Source organism: Propithecus coquereli, unplaced genomic scaffold (genome assembly GCF_000956105.1).
Source record: "Propithecus coquereli isolate 6110/MARCELLA unplaced genomic scaffold, Pcoq_1.0 Scaffold164, whole genome shotgun sequence".
NCBI classification, from domain to species: domain Eukaryota; kingdom Metazoa; phylum Chordata; class Mammalia; order Primates; family Indriidae; genus Propithecus; species Propithecus coquereli.
The window spans coordinates 636,063-654,095 of NW_012140969.1; the positions used below are offsets into that span (position 1 = coordinate 636,063).

At 49.6% G+C, this 18,033-nt stretch overlaps 1 protein-coding gene across 2 annotated transcripts in view; it reads left to right on the forward strand.

Annotated features, from left to right (window-relative positions):
• The first annotated feature begins 5,249 nt into the window (after positions 1 to 5,249).
• Positions 5,250 to 18,033, forward strand: part of ELAVL1 (ELAV like RNA binding protein 1) — a 33,728-nt gene continuing 20,944 nt past the window's right edge. Inside the window, exons 1-2 of one of the 2 annotated variants that reach the window (XM_012641447.1) lie at positions 5,250 to 5,416; positions 15,686 to 15,873. In XM_012641447.1, the coding sequence (XP_012496901.1) occupies positions 15,702 to 15,873 (172 nt within the window). In that variant the 5' untranslated portion in view covers positions 5,250 to 5,416; positions 15,686 to 15,701. The remainder of the gene's footprint in view (positions 5,417 to 15,685; positions 15,874 to 18,033) is intronic. The other variant, XM_012641448.1, reaches the window with a different exon arrangement.

Sequence of the window (18,033 nt, forward strand, 5' to 3'; positions counted from 1 at the left end):
ATATACCGCCACACAATGGAATATTATTCAGCCACGAAAAGGAATGAAGTACTAATTCATGCGACAACATGGAACAGCCTTGAAAACATCGTGCTGAGCGAGAAAAAAGGCTGCATTTATGTGAAGTAAACCAGAATGGGCAAACAGGGAGTCAGAAGTAGACCAGTGGCTGCCAGGACTGGGGAGTGACTGCTCCTGGGCACCGGGTTTCTTTCTGGGGTGACGAAAAGGTTCTGGAATAAGACAGTGGTAATCGTTGTGACTGGGCTAAAAAGCACTGAATTTTTACTTAAAAAAAAAAAAACCGAGCCCTGCAAAAACCCAAGAAATACATGTAAAAAACATTTAGCAGCGGTCCTCAACCTTTTTGGCACCAGGGACCATTTTCATGGAAGACAATTTTTCCATGTGCCAGGGAAGAGGGGGATGGTTTGGGGATGGTTCAAGCGCATTCCATTTATTGTGCACTTTACTTCTCTTATTATTACATTGTCATATATAATGAAATAATTATACAACTCACCATAGGTTGGGGACCCCTGCTTTAGAGGAAAAACAAGAGAACTTATGGTGTGAAAAGGAACTGGATTAAAAAAATAGATATCTTTAAAAAAAAAAGTGATAGTGGCTCCTATAGAATGAGTCATTGGGGAAGTGTGGGTGGTTTATTGATTTATTGTCCACACAGAACACCTGACGGTGAAAGCCGTCACCATCAACACCACTCTGGGGCAACGGGAAAACCAGGCCACCCTGTGACCCCAGGAACAAGGGCTAGAGCTATGGGGCTTTTCCCAGCCTTTGCCTTTACGGAAGATAAAATGCTGTTCTTGCCAGAAAGATAACTGGAATGGAAGGGTTATAGGTTGGCTTCAGAAAGTGAATTCTGGAAAATGAAACTTCCCAAGCTTGCTCAGGCCAGTGACCCATCTTATCTGCTGTGGTGTTAGAACAGCTGCAATTCTATTATTATTATTATTTTTTTAAGAGACAAGGTCCCACTCTGTCACCCAGGCTGAAGTGCAGTAGTACAACCATAGCTCACGGCAGCCTTGAACTCCTGGGCTCATGTGATCGAGGAGGTGCAATTCTAAGACGAGAGGGAGAGAGGCCCGTGCTGCTCTCTGGGGCACTGACCACAGTGTTCTCGTTTTTGGGCGGCTGCCAAGACAGTGCGTTATGTTCTCTGCTTTCAATGGGCTTCCAAGGTGCCGGTACCGCTGCTGTTTACAAAAATCAGAGTGAGACTTGGGGAAGTGAATCGATTCCCGAAGGAAAGCCCAGTGTTCCTGTGCCTGCTCCAGGGCTGGCCTCTTTGGGTCAGAACCATGCGTGAATAGGAATTGCAAACTGCCCACGCCTGGAAAGAGTCAGCCCCCTGTGGCTACTTGCCCCCCTCACTCTGACCTCACTGGGGAAGTAAACTCCAAACTGTCACTAACCTGAAAATAAACTCAACTGCCTAAGAAAAAATAAACAAAGCTTCCTATTTTTCTCTGTGACCGACCTACTTGGCACTTGAGATGGAATCAGGTTGCACTCAGGTTCCCAAAGAACTTGAGCCTTCTAGAAGGTTCTCCAGACTTCTTCAAGCTTGCCTGGCTTCTGTTCTCAGCATGGGCGTTCTGCTGCGATGCCTCGGCTCTGTTTAGGGGCTGACCCATGAACTGCTCATCTGACATTTACGCATTTACATCCTTTACTTTTCTCTTCTCTTTTTTCAAGACAGGGTCTTGCTCTGTCACCCAGACTGGAGTGCAGTGGTGTCATCATAGTTCACTGCAGCCTTGAACTCCTGAGCTTAAGCGATCCTCCTGCCTCAGCCTCCCGAGTAGCTGGGGCTACAGGTGCGCAACACCAGGCCCGGCTAATTTTTTTATTTTTTGTGGAGACAGGGTCTCACGAAATTGCCCAGGCTGGTCTTGAACTTGGCTTCAAGTGATCCTCCTTCCTGAGCCTACACCCATTTCTGATATCCCCAAAATAACCCTAACCCATTATGAAGCTGTGTACAAATGGTTCAGATAGAATGCCTCTCCCCCGCATGTCTGTATCTAAGTGATCTGCCTGCCACCTTCTCCAAATTTGACCCATCAGCAAGTCCTTAAACATCTGAAATCTACCTCCTTCTCTCCATAACTGCCTGGCCTCCCGCCACTGCCAGCCTGCTGTGCTGTCTCTCCCTGGGTTGTCTAGACAGCCCCCTCGTGGGGTTCCCCCCCATCTTCGGGTTCTATTCTCTGCTCACCTCTGGTTCCCTTCCTTCAAAGAAAGAAAGAAAGAATCATGTAAGTCTCTATTTTAAAATTCTCTCTGCTAAAAGATAAATTCTTTCAGATGCTCACTGCCTATTAGTTCCCTATGGTTACTGTAACAGATTGCCACAACCTTGGTGGCTTAAGACAACACATATTTATTATCTTAAAGTCCTGGAGGTAAGAAGTCCGAAATTAGTCTCTCTCAGTTAAAAATCAAGGTGTGGGCAGGGCTGGTCCCTCCTGGAGGCTCCAGGGGAGAACCAGTTTCTGGCCTTTCCCAATGTCTAGAGGCCGCCTGCATCCCTTGGCTCAGGGCCCCCTCCTCCATCTTCAGAGCCAGCAGTACAGCATTTTCCAATCTCTCTCTGACTCTGACCCTCCTGCCTCCTTGTATGAGGACTCTGTGATGACACTAAGCCACCTACATAATCCAGAGTCATCTCCCATCTCAAGATCCTTAACCCAGTGGTTTTGCAAGGTTCAAAGCTCCCGTGAGCTCTGATCAGGACGCTGTCCTCCAGCCTGGGCCACACAGCTAGGCCTTGTCTCTGAAAGTAAATAAACAAACACACTATGAACTTTAGTAAAGTGTCAACATTGGCCCATTAACTATAACAAATGTATCATTCTAACAAAAAATGTTACTAATGGGGGAACCAGGTGTGGGGAATAATGCTAACTATTATCTTTGCTGTAATATTTCTGTAAATCTGAAACTGTTCTAAAAAATAAAGTCTACTGATAATACTAATGTATAGATGAATAAATGAAGAACTTCATTCTTCATCATGGCAATGATGATTACAGTTCCCATATCACAGAGCTATTTCCAGGACTGTGTGGGAGAATGTACACGAAGCATTTGGCGTGAAGGACACTCTCATTTAGAGCACTTGTCACCATTGTACTAAACCTATGCCATCCACTATAGGAGCCACTAGCCCTATGTCACTATTAAAATTAAAATTAATTAAAAATTAAGTACAATTAAAAATGCAGGCCTGGTGTGGTGCTCACACCTGGAATCCCAGCACTCTAGGAGGCCAAGGCTGGGGCACTGCTTCAGGCCAAGACTTCGAGACCAGCTTGAGCAAAAGCGAGACCCTATCTGTACAAAAACCAGAAAAATTAGCCAAGCACGGTGGTGCGCACCTATAGTTCCAGCTACTTGGGAGGCTGAGGCAGGAGGATCACTTGAGCCAAGGAGTTGGAGGTTGCAGTGAGCTATGATGATGCCACTGCACTCTAGCCTGAGCGACACAGCGAGACCATAGCTTTAAAAAAAAAAAATTCAGTTCTTCAGTGGTACCAGCCACAAGCCAGGTACAAAAAAGCCACAGGGAGCTAGTGGCTACTGGATTGGACAGTGCTGATATAGAATATATGCCAATGATTCCAGAAAGTTCCACTGGACAGCACTGCACTCAACAACAAAGAGTGTAATTATTTGTTCAGTGTTCTCAACTCCTCTGGGTACTTCTCAACTGCCATCTTCACAACCTTCCTGAGCACCCTCTTTCAAATTGTAACCTTCAGCTGGGTGCCGTGGCATGTGCTTGTAGTCACAGCTACACAGGAGGCTAAGGTGGGAGGATAGCTTCTTGAGCCCAGGAGTCTAGCCTGGGCAACATAGTGAGACCCCCACGCCTCGCTAAAAAAAAAAAAAAAAAAAAATTGCAGCCCTCACATTTCCTATGCTTCCTTTCCCCAACTTATTTTTCTTCTTACCCTTTTCACCACTCGATGTGGAATCCATTTGATTTCTCTTCTGCCTCCCCATCTGGCACTGCACGGTCCAATGCAATAGTCGCTGGCAACATGTGACTGTTGAGCCCTTCTGAGCCAGTCCAATTTAAGGTGTGCCACACTGAATGTAAAATACCCACTAGATTTCAAAGGTGTTGGGGGTGGGGAAGAATGTAACATATCCTGTATTTTTTTTATATTGACATGTTTATTTTTATTTATTTACTTATTTATTTGAGACAGAGTCTCACTCTGTCGCCCCAGGTACAGTGCACTGGCAGGATCATAGCTCACTGCAACCTCAGACTCCTGGGCTCAAGTGATCCTCCCGCCTCGGCCTCTCAGAGTGCTAGGACTACAGGCGTGAGCCACCTCCTGGCCTCATATTGACAACAAGTTTAAATAACAACATATTGGGTCAAATCGAACACATTATTAAAACGAACATCACCTGTTTCTTTTTACTTATTTTTAAACATGGCCAATTATTTAACACATTTAAATTACACACGTGGCAGACAAATTTGTGGCTCGCTTAAACTTTTCCTGGACAGCGCTGATCAAGAATGTCACCTACTGGAAAATTTAGAAGTTGCACATGTGGCTCGCATATATTTCTAGGGGACAGCACTGGCCTAGAATGTCAGCTCAGTAAGAACATGTATTTTTGTCCGTTCGCTGCCCATACGGTGATTGGCACGTAGTAGGCACTCAATAAAAATAAATGAATGGGAGGCAGAGCCTCTACGAACTCGCTCGCTCTAATCGATGGAGTGCTGACCACTTCCCCTGCCCCGCCTCCTCACCGCACCAGATGAGGAAACTGAGGCCGAGCGGAGTGACGTCAGGCCTGCCCAACCGGGCGTAGCGCGGAAACCTTGGGGCTGGGATTCGAACCCAGGTCCTGACCCACAGTCCTGGCCCGCTGACCGTTCCTACCTTGTTGGGCGGCGGCGGCGGCGGGACGGACAGGTGTGGGACGCATGGCATGGGCTCGACAAGGAACGCCGCTCCTCCGCCACCGCCTTCCTTCGGCCTCTGGGAGCCGGACCCCGGCGCTGCCCCTCCGCGGCCATCGCTGGCCTCCCGCGTCTCCGCCGGCCGCCAAGCCCTTCTCAGGCGGCGCCGGCCGGAAGTCCCGCCTCTCCCGCGCGCCCCGGGGCGCCGCGACAGCCACACAGGCCAATGAGCAGCGCGCCGTGGCGGACGCCGGCCAATGAGCGCGCGCGCCGGGGGGGCGTGTCCGGGCCGCGGGCCGGAGCGGGTCGTGCGCGCTGAGGAGGAGCCGCCGCCGTCGCCGTCGCCGCCACCGCCGCCACCGCTACCGAGGCCGAGCGGAGCCGTTAGCGCCGCGCCGCCGCCGCCCGTCCTCCCGCCCCGGAGCAGCCCCGGGCCTGCCCGCCCGCGTCCAGGTGAGGCGGAGGGCCTTCGGCGGCGCTCGACGGGGTAGGCCGCGGCAGGCCTGAGCTCGCCTGGCCGGGCCGCGGGCGCCCGCGGGGCCTGCACCGGCCAAGGCCCAGGCCGCGTCGGGCCGGGGGAGGGGACGCGCGCGGGCCGCAGCGGGAGGGCGGGGGCTGGCCGGTGTGGGCGCCGGCGACAGGCCCCGGGCCGGATTCCTCGGGCGCCGCGAGGGACCGGCGAGGGGGACACGGCGTGGGCACGCGCCTGGGGGCCGGGCTCCGCGGCCGGGGCCCCGGTATCCTTGGAAGCGCGGGGTTCGGAGGCGGGAGAGTAGGGCCAGTGGTGGGGGAGTGGGATGAGCGCTTCGAGCGCGCAGAGGTCACGGCCCACGGGTCCGTTCCCCCGGGAAATCCTACAGATTCTTTTGTGGTCGTTGTCAGAGGACCGCGGCCGTTCTGAGGTCCTTTAAGAAGTGTGCAAACCCTTCAATAGGTACGGGAGTCCCGGAAAAAATCTAGACTGCTGTCTTATTTTTTGAGCGCCATCTCTAACAAAGCTGTTTGTGGGGCGTGGGACGTTAGGATTTGTAAAATATGTGTGTGTGTTGGAAACACAAACTGCAAGCAATTGAACAATGGGGGATGGATGCTGTTCCTTTTCCGGTGCCCTCTGCTGCTTGGCTTATTAAAATGGGTTTTGGTCCCTACTGTGTGCAGGTGAGGTGGAGAAGAAGTTTTGCACAACTTCTGCACGAGCTGCCCGTGGAGGGACCGAGCCCTCCTTACCGAAAAGTATTCGTTTGGGATCCGGATGGCCAGTACTCCAGAAGTGGGAAGATGGGGAGGAGGATCTGGCTAGAGAAGGGTTTCTCAACCTCAGCACTGCTAACATTTGGGGGTCAGATAATTCGTGGTTGTAGGGGGCTGTCCCGTGCATTGTAGTAAGTTGAGCAGCATCCCTGGCCTCTTCCTTCTAGATGCCAGCGGGATGTCCCCCGGAGGTGGGGGTGGGGCCTCTCATCCCTTTCTCTCTGTCTCTCTCACTCTCACTCACACACACGCACACTCGCAGGTGAGAACCACCACGGAACTAAATGATTTTCCACCAGAAGTTCCTCCAAGACCTTGAGCAAGCTCAGCTATGTTGAGCCTTAGTTTTCTTATCTGTGAAACGGGAAGGACAAAAGTATTGTGCGGATTTAAGGGTACGGGGAGCCTACAGCATTGTACATGGTCTGCATGGTAGGCACTGAGTAAGTGATGTTGCAAATAATTGCCAGTGTTTATTGAGAATTTACTATATGCTTGACACTTCACAGACGTTTGTCTTCAGCCTGTGAAGTAGATACTGTTAAAATTTCCAGTTTAGAGATGAAGAAGCTGAGGATTGACAGGACCAGTCTTACGCAGTAAAGTGGCTGGGGCAGGGTTTGAACTCGGGCCCTCTGACGCAAAGCCCTTACTCTTCACCACTGGGTTTTGCTGCTCCTATAATCACAAGGGCCCGGGGTGCCCCGAGAGGCAGTGTTTCAGGGAATTACATTCAGTTGTCATTGAATATCTTCTGTGTGCAAACTTCTGTGCTGCTGGGATCTGTTATAAAATTCTGCAACTTCAAGGTCCATGAAGAGGCCAAGATACATGAACATCGCAAAATGTGGAAGGAAATAGTGTTTATGTCGAAGCACTGGTTTTGAGAGGGCAGAATTTCAGTTTGGATGCGTTGAGTCTGAGGTCACGGGCAGCGAGTAGAAAACGAAAGAATTATGAAAATACTGTTTTCCTGGCGCTGCTAAGCTTACTGCTTCTCACTCCTACTTCCCACCTCTGTCCTCCTTCCACACACCAGCAAGAGTTGTCTTTTGTAAATGCAGATCTGATTGTGTCACTCTTGATTAAAAGTCTTTGGGCAGAAGAAAAGCAAATTGTGTTAACTTCTTGGGGTGGCGTAAGAGATAAAGTCAGAAGCCAGTTCTTTCATACCCTGACCCTCCGCGCCCCTGCACACAGACCCCACCAACCCTCCCTCCCTGCTGCTGTCTCACCCTGGAATGCTGTTCTCTTTCACTTGGAGGTGTGTTTCTCATGCTCCAGGGCTCAGCCCAGAGCTCACTCACCATTTGAAGGCTCCTCTCTGACTGCCACCCTTCTTCCACCGGCACCGAATCTACCAATCTAGCGTTCCCTCATTTGTGTCGCCTTCCCATTCAGTTCATTGAATCGAGCAAACACTGAATGGTGAGAGCAGCAGTGCCGCCTTTCGCCCCTAGGTGGCAGCGGTGAGGCGGCCCCCGGCTACGGGTCGGGGAAGACCGAAGGAAACCAGCCTACAGAAGGGAAGTGAGTCTTGCTTCCCTCCTTTGAACGACTCTCCCTGCTCCGCTATTGTGTCCTGGGCCCTGCGCTAGGCTCTGGGGAGGTGACCGTGCACACCACGTGTGTAGATCATTTCAGTCCACTCTGGTGAGTGCAGTGATAGTCATGCACTGGCCAGTGCGGAAGCCCAGAGAAGGGACTGTTCTCCAAGCCTGGTGGGCCCAGGACACCTCAGAATGCTTCCTGGATGAGGGGAGGTGGGAGAGGTGGGGAAGGGCTTTGTAGGATGCAGAAACAGCACAGGCAAAGGCACGGGTTTGTTCAGAGAGCCACGTGGGCTCTTCAGGGGCAAGAAAGGTGACGTGGGCAGTGGCAGGAGTCCTCATGTGTCTGCTGGACAGAGGGCTTGGCGGTTACCCTGCAGGCTAGGCGGGAGCAGCTATTGAGCAGCGTGCGCCCACTGGTGCTGTGCTTGACAGGCAGGCCCAGAGGATTGCAAGCTGGGGGAGAGACAAGGAAGAACCAATTGATAGGCTGTTGCAGTGCTGGGGTGGCCCCGAAACGGCTGAACCCCTTGAGGATTGAGACTGGGGCTCCTTCTTTATTTTGTATGCCCAGAGCTCTGTGCCTGGCACGTGACTGGCATTCCGTCTGTGCCGGGCGAAGTAAGGGTTAGCAGAGAGCCTGGAAGTGACTGGGTCTGGCTACCCGTCAAAGGCATTTATGCCAGAGGAAGGCTTCACAGGAGAGGGAACAGATCAGAAGAACTCAGTGGCAAGACTGATGTCACCATGAACAGAAACAGGGAGACAGAAGGAAGAGGAGTAACTTGGAGGGAAAAGACGAAGTTGGGTGTGCTGGGTTTGAAGTACTTGTGTGGCAGGGGGACCACTTAGAAGTTAGTCTAGACAAGAGGTGACGGATCCAAATGGGGACAATGGCAGAGAGGTGGAAGGAGAGTTGGAGACCGATCTCAGCTGTCAAACCGGCAGAACTTGGTACTTGATGAGGCACGAGGGACAGAGAGCGGTGGCTTGGGGGACAGGTGGATGTGCCATCAAATGAAGCGATTCAGGGAAAGGAGGAGGTCTGGACCGGGGCGAGGACAGGAGGAGAGGAGATGAAGGTGTTTGTAACTGGGGAGGGAAGTCAGGAAGACACACACGTTCACCTTGATTTTGTTCATGAAGTAGGACTGAGGGGACAGGTATTTACTTCATGCCAGACGCTCTGAAGCAGGTGGTGACATCCCGATTGGAGGAAACTAAAGCTCAGAGAAGGGAAGTGATTTACCCACGATAGTGCTGGAGTTCGGGCTTGTTGGGTTCCAGAGCCCAGGGGCTTTTCCTTCTGTGCAAGCCCCCCGGGGTGGCCTTTGGCCTTGACCAGCCAGAAAGAAGCCAAAACTCTTAGCAGGGCTGCAGAGCACTTGGACTGGGCCAGATGCCAGCCACACCTGACCTGCTTCTCCCCGGGGCTTCTTGGCCTGGCTGGTGGGGAATCGTTGTCACTCAGCTGGAGCTGCTCCAGCCTGTCGGCCATCCCTGCCACGGGCCGTGGTCCGGGCCCAGTAAGGGGCTGTCGGCTGCGTCCACCTGAGCCTTTGCCTCGCATGGCATTATAATTGGGTCACATGGTGCTTTCAGTCTTTTTCTGGCACCAGAGCGTTTCCTGGATGACCGAAGCCTTCTACCTTGTAGACTTGGAATCTGGCATCTGGAGAGGACCTCAGAAATAATTGAGTCCCAGCCTGTCAGATGAGGTGTGAAGTGTCATGATTGAGTCTGAAGATGCATTTGACTGTTCTAGTTTTGCTGTAGCTCAAGTAGTTTAGAAAGCCTGCTTCATCGCTAGAAGTGAGGCCGATTCTCACATGTGCCCAGTGGAAACCGGTCGCACTGCTTCACACATGTACCACTATGTGTATTTTATGTCCTCTGTAGAGACACACACATCTGTCCCCTGTGTTGTGCTAGGTGTGCTACAGATGTAAACATCGCTGACGTCACGTACACGAGCAGAATGGTTTAAAACAGTGCGACGGAGTTGAAAACCCTCAGAGATCATCCAAACAGGACTTCTCCCCGCTACTTCCAGTTACCAGAAACGTTTCCAAATCAGCAGGACTCATTTTGCTAAACTCGAAGTTTCCCTTTTTGCCCCCTGAAATTAATTCTTTGGGGCGGTGCTTATTGACGATCCTAAGAAAGTAAGATGGTGAGTGTGTTACTAGGATGTCAGGACCGTCTCCAACTGGCTTTTTTAACATAAGAGAATAGAGCAACACACATGATTCCAGGGTGAGTCTGAGAGCCAGCAACCCCCTCTCCCGGCCGCTTCTGCAGCGTGACGCAGCCTGGGTTGCCTGGGTACCCTCAGATGACAGGGTTAACCTCAGTCCTCAGGGCTCTCACCGTTGACATTGGAGTAAAGAAGTAATTATAAGTCAGCGTTATTAGGGCAGGAATAAAGGTTTACACTGATGGTGTGGAGGCGTTGAGAACTAGAACAACTTATTGTCCGGGGTGAAGGTGACTTTCTAAAGATGAGCCGGGAGGTGACGGAGAGGGCAGACGTGCCTTGCAAAGGGAGCAGCCAAAACAAAGGCCCCGAAAGGTGAAGGCCTGTGACGTGTTGGGAAGAAGCTGGAGTGAGCGGGGAGGGGAGGAGGTGGAGGCTGAGGTGGAGAACCAGCTGGGGGCCCCGGTCACAAAGGGCCTTCCGGTTCACCCTTGGGAGACTGCACTGTAGCGACAACTCAAGGCCTGGCCCTGCCACTTGTTAACAGCGTGTCTGACCATGAGCAATGTAATATGAGCTCTGGACCTCAGTGGGTGGTGACACTGATGAAGGGAAAGCCAGAGGAGCAAGCGCATTGACTTGGAGCAGTCTGCAGGCCTTCCACGCGGAGGGGGGCAGAGGCCCCTGCGACTTGGGAGTCATTGATAATTGACCAGTGACAAGGCCTGGTTGAGGTGGGAGCTTGTGGGGACAGAAGCTGGTTTGGCCTGGGATCGGTGATGCAGATTTGGAAAAGGTTGAGGGAAGGGCTCCAGAGGGCAGAGTGGCGTGGCCTGGAACCACCATGAACCGTGTTTCTGGGGGTGCAGTTTCTCCATCGCTGCCAGTTGACCGAGAACTTGACCTGCAGGGCACTGCTCAGCCTCGACTGAACGTGTCAGGAAGAGCCAGCACCGTGTGGAAGAGGGCAGCAAAGCGGAATTTGCACATGGAAATGCAAATTTGGTGTAGAGTTTTCTGAGTTTTGACAAATGGACAGAGGTGTGTGATTATTACCGTAACTAAGATATCGGAAGGTTCAAACGCCCGAAAAACAGAAATATTCCTTCATGCTGCCACTGTGTAGTCAGCCCTTGCCCTCACTCCCTACCCCTGGTGACCACAGACCATAGGGTTTTGTCTTTTCCAGAATGTTATAGAAGTGGAATCACACAGTACGTAGCCTCGTGAGTCTGTCTGCTTTCACTTAGCAAGATGTGTTTGAGGTTCACACAAGCAGCATGAATCGGTGGTGCCTTATTATTGCTGAGTAGTATGCAACGTATGTGCACTGGAATCCGTCCATGAACGGTTTGAAGAACATTTGGGTACCAGTTTGCGGCAATTATGAGTAAAACTGCGGTACACGTTTGTGTACAGGTTTTTGTGTGGACATAAGTTTTCATTTCTACTGTGTCACTGCTAGGAGTAGGATTGCTGGGTCATATGCTAAGTGTATGTTTCACTACAAGAAACTGCCAATCTGTTTTCCAAAGTGGCTGTAACATTTTTGCTTTCCCACTAGGAATGCGTGAAATTCTTGTTTTCCCATATCCCCGCCAGCCCTTGACATTGTTTTTTTGTTGTTTGTTTTTGTTTTAGCCATTCTAATAGGTAGGTACTGGCATCTCAATGTGGCTTTAATTTGCGTTTTCCTAATAACCAGTGGTACTGAGCATCTTTCATGTGCTTATTTGCTCTTCTTTCGTGTAGTATCTGTTCAAATCTTTTGCGATTCTTGAAATTGGGTTTTCTTATTTTGAGAGCTTTAAAAAATATGTTCTGAATACAAGTCCTTTTTGCAAATATTTTCTCCAGTTTGTGGGTTTTAATTCTCCTAGCAGTGTCTTTTGCAGAACCAAACTTTTAAATTTTGATGATAGCCAGTTTAGCAATTTTTTTTAAATGGAGTAGGCTTTTGGTGTTGGAGCTAAGGAATTTCTGCCTAGCCCAATGTCATGAAGATTTTTTCCTAGAAATTTTATATTTTTACACTTTAGAACAGAGATCGGCAAATTTTTTTCTGTCAAGAGCCAGATGGTAAATATTTTTGGCTTTGTCGGCCACGCGGTTGCTACTACTCAACTCAGTTATTGTAGCACAAAACCAGCCATAGATAATATGTAAACAAATAATAGTGGCTGGGTTCCAATAAAACTTTATTTGTAAAAACAGGTGGTGGGCCAAAGTTGTTCCACCGGCGGTGTGCGGACCTCCGTTTTGGAAGGTCCACCTTTTTACCCAACTCTGAATAATAAGAATGAGGTGACCATTGTCTCGTTCACCATCCATGGAGTAGGATGAGGGGAAAAGCAGAGAAGATGCCCAATTCTTAGAGAAAGCGAGGAAAGGAAAAGAAAAAGGAAGACACAAGAGACACGTTTGAATCACATTTTGAGCAAATGTGAGTACATTTCAGTTTTCAGAGTTAACCCTTGTGCTTTGGATCAGGCTTATTTATTTGCTTCTGAGCTAATGATCCCTTTTAAAATCTTCAGGCCACGGACAGTTTAACAAACTTGTGGGGTTTTTCACGATTAAGCTGGTGACCCCCCCCCATGCTTTCCATTGGAAATTGGTGTTAGCCATTTCCCATTAATGTATATTTAGATCGCGTCCAGTTTTGTACTTTCACAAGCCACAGGGTAGTGTGTTCCTTGCATATATTCACCTGTACTCTTGTGATCATTTCTATAAAACAGGTTGCTACAGTTCTGAGTCAAAGGGTGGTGTTCACATTAAAACATTTGGTAGGCGCTGCCAAGTTCTCCAAAAAAGTTATACCATCTTATACTCAGATCCATGCTAGGTGAGGCTGTTTCCCCTTTATCTCGCTTAAACTGGATTTCATTCCATGTGACTGGGAGAAAGGAGCATCTCATTTTATTTTGCATTTTCCTGATCGTTGATGAAGTTGAGCATCTTTTTGTGGGCTTATTAGCCATTTGAGTTGCAGGCATCTATGAGTTGCTGCTCATTTCCCTTACTAATTTGTAGATGCTTTGAATCAAGCTTTCTCAACCTCAGCAGTATGGACGTTTTGGGCTGGATAATTAGTGGTTGTGGAGGCTGTCCTGTGCCTTACAGCTGCGGTCCCCAACCGCACAGTAGGAGGTGAGGAGTGAAGCTTCATCTGTGTTTACAGCCGCTCCCCAGCTGCACATTGCTAGGGTCACCACCTGAGCTCCGCCTCCTATTAGGTCAGCAATGGCATTAGATTCTCAAAGGAGCGTGAGCCCTGTTGTAAACTGCGCATGCAAGGGATCTAAGTCACGTGCTCCTTGTGAGAATTTGTCTGTACCCTCCCCATCCCCCCCAACCCTGTCCATGGAAGAATTGTCTTCCATGAGACCGGTCCCTGGTGCCAAAAATGTTGGGGACCACTGCCTTACAGAATGTTTGACAGCTCCGGGCTCTGCCCACTGGGTGCCATAGTGCACCCCGCCTCCCCAGTCGTGATAACCAAAAATGTCTCTAGACATTGCCCAGTGTCCCCTGGGGGGCAGAATGGCCTGGAGTGAGAACCACTGATGTCAGTGATAGACTATGTAGCAAATCTTTTCTCCCAGGCTGCTGCCGCTTGTCTTTATTTGTGATGCCTGTTGCCATACAGAAGTTTTTAATTTTATGAAGTCTGACTTTCCAATCTTTTCTTCTATGGCTTTTGATGGTAGCTTACTTTATAAAGAGCAGAGAGCATAGAACGTCTTCAAATAAGTAAAAGAAATTCTGGGAAATTGTACTAATTTTGCACGTTGTCTGAGATTAGTAGGAGGATAGGGAACACCTAATGTTTCCACCAGGAAAAGAGAAACCAGACCTAATTCTTCTCTCAGCGTTGGTTCAGGGAGTAGGTAGGAAATCTCCACACAAGAGATGTGTTCAGATTTTTATATAACCGCTGGCAATGCTATTTTTAAAGAAGACTGAAGGCTCATGACCGTGGGCACTGGGTTTTCAAACATAACACAGAGCCTGGCAGCAGGAATCTGCAGAAAGGGGTGGGCCGCCCGCTAAGACCTCCAGGTGGGTGGGCATTCATGGGGGTGACTGTGCGTTTAGAGGCAGGGACAAGGGACCTCTTAAGTGAGGTGGCAGCATGCGGTACTTGTGAGCAAGTCCAGTGTGAGGTGTGCATCAGAAGAATGATCTTGGTGCTCTCAGCCACATTGATCCAGACTCTTCTTTGAAGCCATTGCTGCCTTTGATGTTTGTCACTGAGAGTAAAGACTTTGGCAGCTGCAAGAGGCATTTCAACGGCTGCAAACTGTGAAGACCAAGTTCCTCTAACTGTAGAGAAATCTTAACCTCTTTTCCACTCAGTCACTATGTCTCTGGGAATAAATGGGTGTAGAGGGCCATCACCTGCCTTCTCAACCACAGACAGGGTGCCCGGGGTTGGGGTGCTTAGGCACACGTCACAGGCTCTGGACCCAGGAGATGGCAATCACAAGTCTTTGGAAAGCTCTTGAGAGACAGTCCAAGCACTATTTTACAGAATCTTAAATTGTGGTGCTAGAATTGTCTGTAGGTGTCTCTGAAGCCCTCCTAGTGAATTTGATTAAACTTGGGGTTGTTCTGTTTTGTGTTCGTAGACTTTATTTTTCAGAGCAGATTTAGGTTTACAGAAAAATAGCAAAGAAATTACAGTAAGTTCCCAGATACTCTGCCCCAACACATAAGTTTCCCATTATTAGCATCTTACATTAGTGTGATACATTTGTTTTAATTGACGAATCAATATTGATACACTGTTACTAGCTATAGTCCATAATTCACATGAGGGTTCTCTCTGTGTTGTTCAGTCTCTGGGATTTGACAAACGTATTATTGCCCTGCATCGGCCACAATAGTGTCATACGGAATAGTTTTGCTGCCCTGAAAATTCCCTGTGCTCCACTGTCCTCATGCCCTCCCCACCCCCATCCCTGGCAACTATTGATCTTTTTACTGTCTCTGTAGTTTTGCCTTTTCCAGAAGGTCATATAGTTGGAATCATACAATAAATATATTGCCCTCCCAGACTGTTTTCTTTCACTTGGCAATATGCATTTAGAGTTCCTGCATGTCTTTTCATAGTGTAAAAGCTCATTTCTTTTTTTTTTTTTTTTTTTGCAACAGGGTCTCCCCCTGTCACCCAGGCTGGAGTGCCCAATCATAGCTCACTGCAACCTTGAACTCCTGGACTCGAGATCCTCCTGCCTTAGCCTCCTGAGGAGCTGGGACTATGGGCACGTGCCACCACACTGGCCTAATTTTTTTTATTAATATTTTTATTTTTTTTAGAGTTGGGGTTTTGCTATGTTGTCTAGGCTGATCTCGAACTCCTGGCCTCAAGCAATCCTCCCACCTCGGCTCCCAAAGCTCTGGGATTATAGGCATGAGCCACTGCACCCAGCTATAGCTCATTTCTTTTTATCACTGAAAAATGTTCCACCATAGGGATGTACCATACAAATGGAGTTTGTTTATCCATTCACCCACTGGAGGACATTCTGGTTGCTTCCAGGTCTTGGAATAAAGCCTCTATAAATGTCCATGTGCAGGTTTTTGTTCGGCTGTAAGTTGAACATGCAGAGTGTAGAAAGGAAAAATTTCTAAGTGCAAATGCAGTCATTAGTTTTGCCTTCATATATTGCAATTTGAACATTTGGCATTTATTTGATTTTTTTTTTTCCTTTGCAGATTTTTGGAAAATACCATGTCTAATGGTTATGAAGACCACATGGCCGAAGATTGCAGGGGTGACATCGGGAGAACGAATTTAATTGTCAACTACCTCCCTCAGAACATGACCCAGGATGAGTTACGAAGTCTGTTCAGCAGCATTGGTGAAGTCGAATCTGCAAAACTCATTCGGGATAAAGTAGCAGGTAAAGAAACAGAGCTGTTTCTATAAAGTGGGTGCTGGCGGCCGTCCTGTCAGGTACTGGCTCCTGTGCCTGTGGCTCTGTGGGGGTCCCAGCTCAGGATAGCTGCAGCTTTGGAACAGCGGCTGTGAAGTTTCATCTTTAGCTCAAACTCTGTTTTTCTACTGCCCTCATGTAAAATTGAACATAGGTTCCCAAAAGAGGAACGATTCATTCTACGACAGTGTGTACGAAGTAAGACAGTGGAAGGACAGGAAAAATGAGGCGCCACCAGAGATGGGACGCTCTGAGAGCTGAAAGGGGCCAAAGAGTGACTCTGAACACGTTGGTCAGGTCTCATGTATGGAGGGGACCCTGGTGAGCACCCTATGGGGCAGGCCTGTCTCTGTCCCTGTTTGCCCAGGCCCCAACACACAGTCAGCACAACACTGAGTACCCCATGGGTAGTTCTTGTATTTGGGCCACTCTGACTGTTCACTGTCACGCCATCAACTTGAACTTCTGCCACTGAGTTTGAACTCTCTGGGGGTGGGAGCTGGGCCACTGAAAGCCCCGCTTTTCTGCTGTCTCACAGTGTGACTTCTAGGCCTCCGTGTCCCCGTCCATAAGGTGGGGATGGTGGCTCCACCTCCTGATGACACATACCTTGTAGGTGTTTGCAGAAGACCCGGTACCTGTTAAGGCCTTCTGATAGGGTGGCCTCTGTTCTGAGAGCATGGCTTCACAGACTCTGGAGAAAAATATGGAGAGGCTGGGTGCGATAGTTCATGCCTGTAGTCCCAGCACCTTGGGAGGCTGAGACAGGAGGATCGCTTGAGTCTAGGAGTTAGAGGCTATGGTAAGCTGTGCTCATACCAGTGCACTCCAGCCTGGGCAACAGAGTAAGACCCTGTCTAAAAAACGGGAAAATGAAAGAAAAATATGGAGAGACCAAGTAGGGAGCTCTCCTCCTACCCCTTCTCCCTCTCTTCCTCCTCTTCCTATTCTTCCCTCTCTGACAAGCCAAGGAACAGGCAGTCTGCTGGGGGGGGGGGGCTCTTGCTGTCACCCTGGGTGTTGGGACTATGATTCCCTATACCGAAAACTAATTTAAAGGTTAAAAACTTTTTATTATGGAAAATTTCAAGTATACATGAACATAGAGTGACATATTGAACCTGATGTACCCATCGGTACTGCATCAACCGTCAACATTTTCCCAGTAACGTTAAGACACCTGACCCTGGGATGACCCCGTAGAGTCCGTCTGATGGCTCATCAGATGGGGGGACTGAACCCAAAAGCCTTCTCTTCCAGCTGAGAGTCTGTGGTTTCATAAATGCCTTCTAAACAGGGACTTTAGATAATAGACAAACTTAAACAGTATTAGAATATTCTAGAAGCCACCATCTCTCTCCTCTTCTAGGAAACTGTCCTGAATAAGAGAGTCCTGTTCAGAGAGGTTCTGAAGTTCTCCTGTGCTGCTAGCACGTCTTGCCTTGCTCCTCTTAGGTTCTGATGGAAGGGGGTTTGCAGCCCCACGGATATTCCGGGCGCTGCCGTCTGACTGAGCACACGTTCTCACACTTCAGCTCAGCCCCTCACTCGTGTTCTGTAAATTGAGTGAATGCAGCTGTAGGGGAAACACCCCGCATCCCACTGTGCCCGTCCCGCCACCAGCATGTGGAACCCTCTTCGCTGGCTGGTCCTGGGGCCGGGGCCTTACGTCTTGCAGCCCCTTGTCCTGTGGTCACATCGCTCTGGCGAAACCCTGGCCAGCTGCTCTCTCCCAGCAAGGGAGCCTCTCACAAGGCACCCCGGTGAATCTGATCCCCAGCCTCACTCAGCTCTCAGCACAGGATGTCCCTGTCCCCCACGATAACATTTCAGTGTGTTTTCCCTCCTCAGGCTGAGAACCGCCACCTTCACTGTGGGACTAACAGCGTCTCCACATCTGCCCCGGATCCCCCTCCCCCTCCCAGCTTCCCAGGAACCTCAAGCTTCCCAGGCACTTTTCCTGGTCTCTCTGGGGTCACCTCAATGTGCTCTGGTCCCTGCTGTCTTGGCAGGAATCCTTCCTAGACTCCCCGACTCCCTGCAGCTGAGTTCCTCCATCACTGCAAATATCCGGAACTCGGTGCCGCCCTGGGTGCCGTAGGGCGTTAAGCAGCATCCCAGCCTCCG